This window comes from Danio rerio, chromosome 17 (assembly GCF_052040795.2).
Source record: "Danio rerio strain M-AB ecotype USA chromosome 17, GRCz13ab, whole genome shotgun sequence".
Classification (NCBI taxonomy): Eukaryota; Metazoa; Chordata; class Actinopteri; order Cypriniformes; family Danionidae; genus Danio; species Danio rerio.
In genome coordinates, this window is record NC_141037.1 from 32,100,762 (window position 1) to 32,112,500 (window position 11,739).

Sequence of the window (11,739 nt, forward strand, 5' to 3'; positions counted from 1 at the left end):
GATTCCAACAACCAAATCTTTTGTGTGTGATCTGACAGTGTAGAATGGAAGTTCTCCATTTTATCCTTAAGTGTCAAAATGGATGATTTAAACTCTGTCGATAGGGTCTGTCAATGTTGATCCAGAAGTTTTACCATCGTTGCTCATTTGCTGCGTTCTAAACGTGCGGGAGCGAGAAATAAACACATCTACTCCATTAACCGGAAGTCAGACTTTTTATTTCTGATTGAATAAACACATTGAAAGTCTTGGTAAGCAGAAGAGACCAACTTTATTTTTGTAACCTAATTATTCTACATTATTTTAAAGGAATGTTGATTTTTAGCACAAAATTTTAAGCACAAAACACAACAAAGAATATGTTTTCTTTAAAAAAATAACATGCAACGCATTTTCAGTGCTAAGTTATCTTCATTTCACAGATAAGATTGTTCTTATTATTGCTACTCTTTATAGGACTTTGAATGTTTGCCAAACTCTTAATGAGCTCTATGCACAGCTAGTGTTTGTCAGCTAAGTATAAATGTCCGGTGAAAGCTCAATGTGTCTATTTTCTATTTCATAAGGTTCCTTTTACAGCATCAATGTTGTAATGTAATTAAAATACATTCAGTTAATTAGATTTAAGCGTTCATTTAGTTGTTCAAGCTTAAAATGAGATGAAAGACTGTGTAACCGCTAGCACCGTCAGTACCAGCAGACTAGCGCAAAACTCTATTGAAAAGACTGTGATAAAATAAACTGTCATATTTTAAAGACATGGCATGGGGAAATGGAATTTAATGCAGTCTGTCTTGTCCAGTCTGAGACCCATTTAATATCATATATCTATCAGGCAGTGAAAAACACAGATTTTGAAGAAATCAGACCTTAAACATGGCAGTTTTAAAATGGAAAGAGTTCACCGGAAGCAAACACTGCATTTAGTAACATTCTAAATGAATCTTCCTACATTACTTACAGTAACAAAATACATATAGAAATTTTTCATTGACCAACTTTGTTTTACAAATTTAGAGTAAAAACCTTTAAACTGACAAGTCTTAACTGTTAATAATTTTTATTTAGTTCTGATTGTATGATCTGCAGACTAATATGTTTGATGTAACATTTTCAGAACGTTCTTGACACATTTGTGTCTTAACAAAGCATATTTAGCCAAACAGTCTGGTAGAATTAATGCCAGGGTGTTGTTTATAATCTCAGTGATGGCCAGAAATATGTTTTCTTCTATAATCTTATATACATTCTTATGGACACAAGCTTGAAGAGCTTCCATTGGCAGATACATTGCTGCTTTGAACTTAGATCATGTGCTCAACAAAGGTCTGGTAATCAGCTTATGGAGTTCTTTGAATGCTTCATGTCACTATTCTGGGAACATTTTTCCAGCAAATTACCAACTGAAGTGGGAAAGGGGAACATTAAGCCAGTGTGGCATTTTGTGGAACACCTATCCAGACAACTTGAAATTAAGCCCCTCAGTGATGTTTTTGACTTCTGTTGGAGCTGGCTCAAAGAACCTGACGAAGCACAAAATGTCTTTAGCCAAACCTTATAGAATAATAGCTATATTTTTGGTCATTTTTGTACATTTATACTTGACATTTTACAGTAAGAGGAAGATTTTACAATGCATTTCTTTTAGATTAACCTGCAAATAAAATGCATATCAATAAAATATTATAATCCTTGATAATAAATGGAAAAATATTAAAGTGGTGTTGCTCAGTTACTCGTGTCACGATCATTGCATGCAGTTAGGGCTGACGTGGAGGTATGAGTCACCAGATTTTGAACGGTTCATTTATAATAATCAGGTCAGATTTGGCCAGTTTTGTTTATGATCTTTGGGTTTAAATGACCACTTTGTGCAAGTCTGTGTCACTTTACATTACCACTAATGGCTACGTGGAACCATATGGCTATGAAAAAAATCCAGCTACTGTGTGTATAACCTTTTATTTGCTTCTCTACATTATTAAATTACACAAATACCTAAATCTTTGACTTTTGATGGTCAGCTTCAATCATTATGGTAAATGTATCATCTGCTTCTTTGTACTCTTACTCTTACTTGGCGGCTGCCCAAAATTATAGTCAGACCAGCTAAACCACAGTGCTGGCATCAGGTAACTAGTGGGAGTTCCTAAACAAGAGAAACAGATACACAGGCATTACCTCAGCAGACTGATATAATTACATGAAGTATGGCTGAACCAAACAGCAGCAAGTTTATGCAGTAAACTAGTTATGGATGCTAGTACTGAAGCTCTTGGTAAAACAAGGCTTCTCTTCATCTACTCTAGTGATTCTGACTTTATTAATTAGACTATAACATTTTGATAGTAATATGTTTTTGTGAGCTTCCTCATGCTTAGCCTCATCTCAGCAAATGATTATTTTTTTGCTGTTTCTCATTTCTTCATTCAGTCATTCGTTCGTTCGTTCGTTCATTCGTTTGTTCATTCATTTGAATGTTTGTTCTAAAGCTTGTGTCACTAACATGACTGGACAAATCTAGATAACTTTGTAATGCAGGTAGATACGAATGTTGATTTTCTTAGTTGAAGTTTGTGATTTGTCTATAATTTTATTTAGTTCTGAAAGTAGCATATGTACTACTGGATATCTGTTGAGACCCAATAAATATCTATTCATTCATTTTCCTTCAGCTTAGTCCCTTATTTGTCATAGGTCGCCACAGCAGAATGAATTCTGCACTATTCCGGCACGTTTTACACAGTGGATGCCCTTCCAACTGCAACCCAGTACTGGGAACCACCCTGTCATTCACATTGTTGGGGAAATCAGAGGACCAGGAGGAAATCCAAGTAAACACGGGGAGAACATACAAACTCCACACAGAATTGCCAACTGGCCCAGCCGGGACTCAAACCAGCAGTGCTTCTGAGCCAACAAACCACCAACAAATAAACATAGGTGAGTAAAACTTTGCAGCTCATTGCCACTCAATTAGCTTTGTCCTTCAGAACTAACAAACATCTTTTGACATGCGTTCAGAAAAATGACACATCAGTATACATCAACCTTTGAGCAGAAATATTTAAAAGCTTGCCCCATGGGTGTTTGTGATACTTGCCTGACAGCCACAAGCATCGGGGGCTTTTTACCCCATCCATCTTGCTCACAGGGCTGTGTTTGGTCCTTGTATATTGTACCAATGTTCCTTGTACTGTATATTGTTTAGTACCATTATTCCAACATAATCAACTGTAACATAACATATTGGTGTTTATGACATCGACACCTTTTTCCTAATTGTTTGTTTTCTCTCTGGAGACAAAAACCCACAGAGATGTGCAGTTGGCTCAGTGGTTTCTTCTTTCAGGTTGTGAACTGTTTCTTGTTGGTTGCTTGTCCCTTGGAGGGCATTTTCAATGTAAATGCCCGTAGAGCTGATTAAAGGGGAAATCCACAAAGACCTCCCTCAAGGCATCGCAACTTGGATTTGCAAGCCTTGCAGAGGCGTCACTTGAGCTCTTAGAATCATTTAAGTTTTGAAGATGGCCTTCCTGACTGTGTTTAACTCTGTCAAGAAGGTAGTGGACCTACGAGCAGGGTATCATGCCTAGATTTCAGACCAGCAGACTTTCACATTTTCTTGAGATTTCAGGCCATCTATGTGTCCATAATGCAGTTCCCCAATCCTCATCAGAGATCGGGTGGACTTGCAAATGCCTAATTATGTCTATTTATCAGCACTCAAACTAGGTACTTGTGACATACTGCCTTCAGGTGAGTCTTTTTACATAGTTAGTACTCCATATATAGTGGGACTAAGCCGAAAAGAAAATAAATAAATGAATGAATTTTTGGGTGTTTGGGCCTTTTAAGAGTGACCCCTAGTGTTGTTCAGCACAATGTGCCTGATCCTCCATCAGGATTAGAGGGTCACTAAAGTAACCTAAATGTTCGTATTTAATATTTAGCTATTTCAAGAAGAAGAATTACAAGAAGATGTCTAGATGAAAATAAAATATGTAATTATTAGCTAGCTGAATACATACATATACATTTGAAGTCAGAATTATTAGCCCCCTATTTATTTTTCCCCCAATTTCTGTTTAACGGAGAGAAGATTTTTTTCAACACATTTCTAAACATAATAGTTTTAATAACTCATCTCTAATAACTGATTTATTTTTTCTTTGCCATGATGAAAGTAAATAATATTTTACTAGATACTTTTCAAGACACTTCTATACAGCTTAAAGTGACATTTAAAAGCTTAACTAAGGTTATTAGGTTATAGGCAGGTTAGGGTAATTAGGCAAGTTATTGTATAATGATGGTTTGTTCTGTAGACTATCGAAAAAATATATAGCTTATAGGGGCTAATAATATTGACCTTAAAATGATTTTTTTTAAAGTAAAAAGTGCTTTTATTCTAGCTAAAATAAAACAAAAAACACTTCTGCAGAAGAAAAAATATTATCAGACATACTGTGAAAATTTCCTTGCTCTGTTAAACATTATTTGGGAAATATTTAGTACAGAAACAAAAAATCAAAGGGGGCTAATAATTCTGACTTTAATTGTATGTATATAAAATACTAAACTTTAAGTGAGATTTGACTGCAGATAAATCTAATGACTGAAATGATGCACTTCCTCGGCTTAATAGGCACTAATAGAATTTACCAACTAACCTCTTACATTCTGTTTTTCTCTTTTTCTTTCTTTTTTTAGGTAGAATGCCAATCCAAACATTATTTCAGAAGGTTGTCACTTAAATGTGCTGTTTTGACATCAGCTAAGAGCAGGGTACCGCTTTCCCACAACCTAAATTGTGTCTCAAACCTTCAAAGGATGGATTTACAGCCAAAACAGAGTGGGAAACTATGAAAAGCAGCAATGCCATAGCATTCAAATACATACGTCAACACCTTTTAAATATTATATAACAAACGTTTATTTAAAGATCATATGTTTCATATATACTGTATATATTTACAATATTTACAAACTGAGCTCTAACTTAGATGTTTATACATTTGACAATAGCAATATTTAATAGCTTGAATGTATAAATATATAACATAGGACATTCAATATTAGCAAAATGCTATTAATTTCTTTCACAGAATAAACTCCAACCAGTAGCGTTCATCTCTGCCAAGACATGTCTTGTAAAGACAAAAAAGGCAAGAAAATATCATGCAATTCATAATTCAATCAAAGGATTTAGCTCTGGCTTTGAGGAATGTGACTTTGAGGTTGTCAGGAATATTGGACCAAAGGCTGCATTCAGCCAGTAAACACCTTTGAACATCTGCAAAACAACGAAGTTATTTCCTAACCAGAAACTACTGGACACACAACCTGTGAAGGCAAAATCAACCTATATAACGTATATGCAGTCGAATGTGACACCCAGAGTTGATCGTTTGGCAGCAGGACATTTTTATCAGTTTGTTTTTGTTTTCTTCATTTTCACCATGATCATAGCCAGTAAACGTGATTCTAACATCAGTTTTGTCAACCCACAAGGCTGTCAAGCAGTATGTGAGAAGAGAAAGGTCAAAAGACGAGTTCCATTTCATTGCAAAAAATAGCTTTTTTTCACATGATAAATATGATTGTTCAGAAATAATTTCATTTCCCTGTTTTTCTCCAAGGCACTTTTCTTGGTTCTCTTTATTTCTTCAGGTCTGTTGAAATCTGTAAAAGAAAACCAACAAATCAATTACTAGGCTGTAGAAATTGATTATAAATAAACAAAATAACACCAAGCTTTTGATAAAGGAAGAAAAAAACCATGGGGTACTGATAAAATACATTAAATACATAAAAAAATATTAGAACTAAACATGTATGCAAATATTTACGTGGAAAAGGGTTACTGATATAAAATAACAATATTAATAAGACATTATTATTAGTATCTCATATTTATGCATGTATTTGAAAAAACAAACGATTAAAAGTATAAATTATTGTAGTTTACAGAGCATTTATTATTGCAGGTTCTTGCTATAATTAGTCTATTTAAGGAAGAGGATGAAAAGTTCTAAATTAAACCTCATGATTATATAGTTTCTGCTCCTCAAAAGCACAATTGTGTGCATACTGTACAAAGCCACACAGTAGAAGAAACTGTGCACACAGATGGTGAAAGACTGAAGGTTTAAGGTTACACTGGGAGCTATAACAGTGTTAGTATATAAAGGGCTATTGTCTGTAAGTGTGGCTCTTCACTTCAAATAGTTAACATGCCATTTACAGTCAATTAAGAACATAATCCACCATCATAATCATATATTGGACCTTCTAGGGCTGAAGTGACTGTTTTTCTTATTATCTTGTGTTTATTACATTTAGACATTTTCAACTTTGTGGGTAGATCACAAGTTTAAAAAAGAAAAAAAAAGTAAAATTTGAACTTTGAGTAACCAAAACCGCAAATATGTGGAAAAACCACCATCTATTACCTATAATTTGATTTGTTTCTTATGAAGATCTTGATGAAACCTTGTTTTTACTGATTATTATAGTGCTTTTTTGTTCTTATTTCAATGAACTACGACTGTTTACAAGTTAAGACATTTGAGTTGTTTAGTTTAAATAATCCATTTGTCTATTTCTATCAGCCAGTTCACCTGGAGCTCTTCATAGACAACTAGTGATCCAGAAATTCCATTTCAAATAAAATGCGAACACCTTTTCATTTAAACAGAAGAAATAAAAGCTAGTCTTAGTACTCTGTTATATAAGAAAGTTCAAAAGACAGTTTGATGTAGTATTTCTTTAGTATAGTTAAGTTAAACTATATATATATATATATATATATATATATATATATATATATATATATATATATATATATATGTATATATGTGTGTGTGTGTAAGCAGAAACTGTTTATCAAGTTATTTTTTAGCATGTGGTTGCAAGAATGGATGATTGTGTCCTTAAAAAATAAACCTGTTTACTTCAAATGTGTGCATATTTTTACAAGCATTTTAGCACTAATATGTCACACTCACATGGCGGAAGGTAGTCTACCATTAAATGTGTGTAGGTATAATGTTAAACATTCACCTGTGTCATCTATCCCTCTGTGCACCGCTGACTCCCTGCTAGTCTTGTAAGAAGGCGGGCACATCTTTTATAATCTAAGGAGAAAAAAGTTAAACACATTTAATTTGGCATTCTTCAACAGCTTTAGCATCATTACACGACAAATAGTTCCGTACCAACGATTTTATCAATACGTCACACTTATAGCTTCTGGAGTCATGCTAATGGTATTCGGTGAGGTGGCACTTACAGGCAGGTATTGTGCAGTCCCTGGTATTATTATAGAGTTTATAAAAGAGTTTGCTGCATTTGGGGCTGAAATAAAGCGGCCCTGGAAATAAACACACACACACACACAAACAGATTTTAAAATAAATTCACAAACATAATGAATAATGTGCATATTAACACTTACCTACCTGTTAAATGTTTTAAAAACTTATCCTTCTGTCGAAGATCTCTCGGAAAGACCTCTGTTAAAACAGGAGAAATTCCTCAGGTTGCAATTTTTTTGGAAATGTAATGCCATATTGGTAGTCCTACAAGTATGGGCCAGTTCTCACAATCTAAACACTTCTGTCAGGCATTGCATGTGATGATGCTTACCAAGAATGCGTTCATGTTGATATGACTTTGTGACTTTATTAACGTCTTTTGTTTCCAGCGAATGCTCGATGACCTGAGGAGGATGCTGTGTGTTTCCCTCACTGTGATGCTCCTGTGTCTGTCTCACTCTCTCCATTAAGAGCTCCAGCAGACTCGTTTCGTCCCTGTCTCTCGGTTTGCAGTAGCCGGTGGTGAGGATCAGCAGTAGGAGCCCTATGAAGACAGGTGGGCGCACTGCACTCATGCTGAAAGGTGGGCAAAGAGAGCCCCTCTGCCCGACGTCCAGTCTTACTGTAGCCCTGCAATAAATCATCATCGTTTCAGTTGCATTGTTGCAATCTTTATTGACACTGATGCTTCTGCTGAGAACTTTTAAGTTAGAGTTAATTAGCTTTACATTTTTAAATGGTTGCTTTTGTAGGTAAAATAAACCATGTGTGCTTTAAATATTAATCTAGGTAACATTGACATTGAGGTAATTGTAAACATTTGACATTTTCACCATTTTAAATACTTATGACAAATGTTACATAAATATTTCAGTTTATACTTTAAAAATGCTGGGTTGTTTGTAAAATACGAACAAACCAACTTGATCAAAGTTGGGTTAAAAAGTTATTTAGCATTTTCAGAATGTATGAAGTTGTAAAAGCTGCATGCATAGTAATAAAAATGATGATCAAAATCTGTTTGGGATTTATTATTACAGAAAAGCTAACTTATTATTTTAAAAACATGTTCTTATTCTGCTAAATCTTAAACCCAATCTATTACGCCCGATTACAGTTGCAACGTGCACTAAATGATGTCAAGATTTTTTTAAAAACAAGTAAATGCCCCTTCAGGCACTGTCCGGTATCTCTAAACAGCATCACCGATCCTCATAAGAATCCAGAGTTTTCTCCACTTTTACGCACGAACTCTCTTGCGCAAAGGCGCTTTGGAAACACGTGTTTGTTTAGGAAAGTAACAAATTACCTGTTTCTCTTCAATGCAGAGTTAAGTCTACACTTGTTCGGCGGCGTTCCCGTGTGTTTATAGATTGATAACGATAACGCAAAGCACATCAAATAGACTCCGTTGGCGTCTCCTCTCCAAAGGTACTTCCACAGGCTCTAGCGCACCATGACACTAGGAGCGCGACTCTCTTTTATATGTTTAAAGGCAGCCCTGGTCATCTGTTGATCGTGTTGTCTCGAAGTGGGTGGAAATTGACGAAAGTCCGCAGCTTTTTATTTATTTATTTTCCCCCTCCGGTGCGTAAAGTTGCTTCAGATCATCCGGCATGGGTTCCCCACTTTTTAATTGTCAGTTGCAGACGTAAGGAGCTGTCCCATGTGGATTACCCCGGCATGTCTTTAATTAGGAACGCGTTAAGAGCACTCCTTAAAAAATGCATTTTAATTCTGTTGGATCACCCTCTCGTAACGTGCATCTTCCGGTGGTCCAATTTGGCACGAGTGGAGTCTTAACAGAAGTGTTTTCTCTGTATCAAAGCCTCTTTCTGTTAAATGACACGGCGTGCGCGCGCTGCCTCTCTGCTCCTGTATGTTGAAAGTTTCCCCAAAGAGGATGCTGCAGTTTTGTAATTTTCAGCGCAAAATATCATCGGGGACCATCATGGTGAGAGCTGGAGTTGGAAGGCAGAATCTCCGGGAGACTATATCTATCCACAGCAGCGTCTATTAGACGACTGAGGCCTTTTCCCTGCATTGGTTTCGTTCTCAATCTCGAAATTATACCACTCCCTTTGTGTATAGAAAAAAATCACTCATATTTCATTCCCCTCCTCTTTGGCTCTCGAACGGCTCCGATAAGGGTTGCGCACTATTCCGCCGTGCGCTTCCATGTCCACAGCTGAGCTGATAATCAGGATTATATACCTTGGGAACTATTATTAATCATGTTGCATGGATTTATCTGGGATAACGTGATGCGGTGTTGTGGCACAGCTCAACAGTGCCGCACAGTGAATGCGCTAATTTAAATGACGACTGTTACGAAATTAATAGAAGGTGCAGGGGTTAGTTCGACTTCAAAAACTAAAGTTCTGCCATCTTTTACGCACCTTCATGGCGTTCCAAACCTGTGTAGCTTTCTTCCTTCTGTGGAAGAAAAGGGAAAAAATAAATCATGTGATTCGTATAGCTGTTACTCGATAATAATAGCCTAATAAATAATTACATACGGCTTCTGTTAAATGTATACGTTTATTGCACTCAAGACTTGTATATACTTAAATTATTGTAACAATTTGTTTGGATTAAAAGCAAAAAATATCTAGTGGCTGTATAAAATAACTTCTCTTGTGCCAACTAAATCATTTATTGTTGGCATTTTTGTTATGTGCGCTTTTCCTGCTCCTTTATCCCCACCATACTCTCTTTCTCTCTTCCAGTCAATGCCCCACCTTCTGTTTTCCCCTTCCTCACCCTCTCTTCCTCTTACCCTTCACAAATTATCCATACTGTACTTGCGAATGAAATGTTCCTGCCTCCCTTATTTTATCATCTGGGGTTAAAACATTCTTCAAAGCTACCCCTAGTTATCTAAGTAACTTAATAAACCTGATATGATACACCTCATGAGCGGGTACAACTAAGATAACAACACAAGTAGTGGCAAGTTGCCGCCCACAAGACCTACATGTGTAAAATTATCAGTGTTGTACACCAACTACTTGTGGATATGTGTAAATATTGTGTGTACTGTGTACTAAAGACCCTGAAACCCCAGGATTTGACCCAAATCTCAACAAAATATTTTCCTTAGTTTAAAGCATTCGATTTGTGTTTGTTTTAAAATAAATTAGATTTACAGCATCGTTTTTCTTTGCAACGCCCTTCCAAATATTGTAGTCACTCCAAAAGCAGACTCCAAAAGCATTCCAAAGGTTATTTTCCTTCCTACATACTTTCAGTTTACCTGTAGAGTTTAAATGAGACCAGCGTTGGTTAGTTACACCAGTTACAATACATTTTTAGATTAGGTCTTATCATGTTCATCCAGAAAAAATACCCCAGATAGCAGGCAGTAATCGGCCCGAGCTCGGCTGCCCTCCGGCGCCTCCGGCTCCGACTCGGCATCGGCGAGTGTTATCCGGGCCGAGTGCGGCCCGCAGCTCGCTCGCGCACATGCGGTTGTGATGCGGCTGTAAAGCACTGGCCCGATTCCGGTCAACCATATGGCAACCGATTAAGGCTGATGGCAACCGATTAAGTTTTTATTTTATCTAGTAATCTGTTAGCTCCACGTTTAATGATAATTTGAGAAAATATTCATGGTACGATAGCAAAAAAAAAAAAAAAAAAAGAATATTTAGTGTGGATGGTCGCAATGTTTAGACGCAAACAAAACAATATTATTTATAAATAGATTATACATGTCATCTAGAGAAAAACTATGTAAAATTCGCTTAATTTTGAGATAGCACGCTCCTGTGCTGACTGTTTTTGTTTTAAAGCAGAAGTTGGTTTCATAATAAACACATGCGTGACTAAACTCATGATCCACACTCCAATCCAGACGGTGGCGGTAATGCTCCAAAAAGCTGGTTGTCAACCACCATGGCACGAAGATCACAAGAAGAAAAAGTTTGGTTTTTTTAAAGACTTCACGTGGATCCCGGTAAGAAAGGTAAGCTTTTTACTGCTTGTGTACTGTATAATTAGCGAATTTAGAGCTTAAAACATTTCCACGGTGTTTGGTTGTAACAGCGTTTAGTAATTTAAAACAGTTTGATACGAAATGTAACTTGCTTTAAGAAACACGACTGGAGCTAATGTATGCTAACGCTAACAGTTACAAACAGCCTGAAAGTTCATTTTCCTTTAACACAATGTTAGATTGTAACGTGTGTAGTAACTGAAAACTATTTTAATTATTTTAAAGAAACATGAAACGAATTTGTGTGTATGCTAACTTTGCGTTAAAGAAAGTTTCTGTAGACGAATCCATTAACTAACTTGGCAAAATGTGTTTTTTTCCTGATTTAACATTATAAAGTACCGTGGATGTTGAAAAAAATCATTGTACATGCGTATACTTATCCAACAGTATTAATTCTGTGATTATGTGTAAATAAAAACT

The 11,739-nt window shown here is 36.0% G+C and overlaps 1 protein-coding gene and 1 long non-coding RNA gene across 7 annotated transcripts in view; one reads left to right on the forward strand and one right to left on the reverse strand.

Moving 5' to 3' along the window:
* Positions 1–4,711: 4,711 nt before the first annotated feature.
* Positions 4,712–11,739, reverse strand: part of alkal2b (ALK and LTK ligand 2b) — a 22,566-nt gene continuing 15,538 nt past the window's right edge. The window contains exons 1-8 of one of the 5 annotated variants that reach the window (XM_087288395.1): positions 10,669–11,180; positions 10,469–10,575; positions 9,719–9,755; positions 7,651–7,949; positions 7,464–7,517; positions 7,295–7,375; positions 7,066–7,139; positions 4,712–5,685 (exon numbers count right to left, since the gene is read on the reverse strand). In XM_087288395.1, the coding sequence (XP_087144521.1) occupies positions 7,075–7,139; positions 7,295–7,375; positions 7,464–7,517; positions 7,651–7,894 (444 nt within the window). In that variant the 5' untranslated portion in view covers positions 7,895–7,949; positions 9,719–9,755; positions 10,469–10,575; positions 10,669–11,180 and the 3' untranslated portion in view covers positions 4,712–5,685; positions 7,066–7,074. 5 annotated transcript variants of the gene reach the window in all.
* Positions 11,231–11,739, forward strand: part of LOC147839968 (uncharacterized) — a 4,175-nt gene continuing 3,666 nt past the window's right edge. For both annotated transcript variants that reach the window (XR_015513533.1, XR_015513535.1), the window contains exon 1: positions 11,231–11,286. This is a non-coding gene — a long non-coding RNA (uncharacterized LOC147839968). The remainder of the gene's footprint in view (positions 11,287–11,739) is intronic.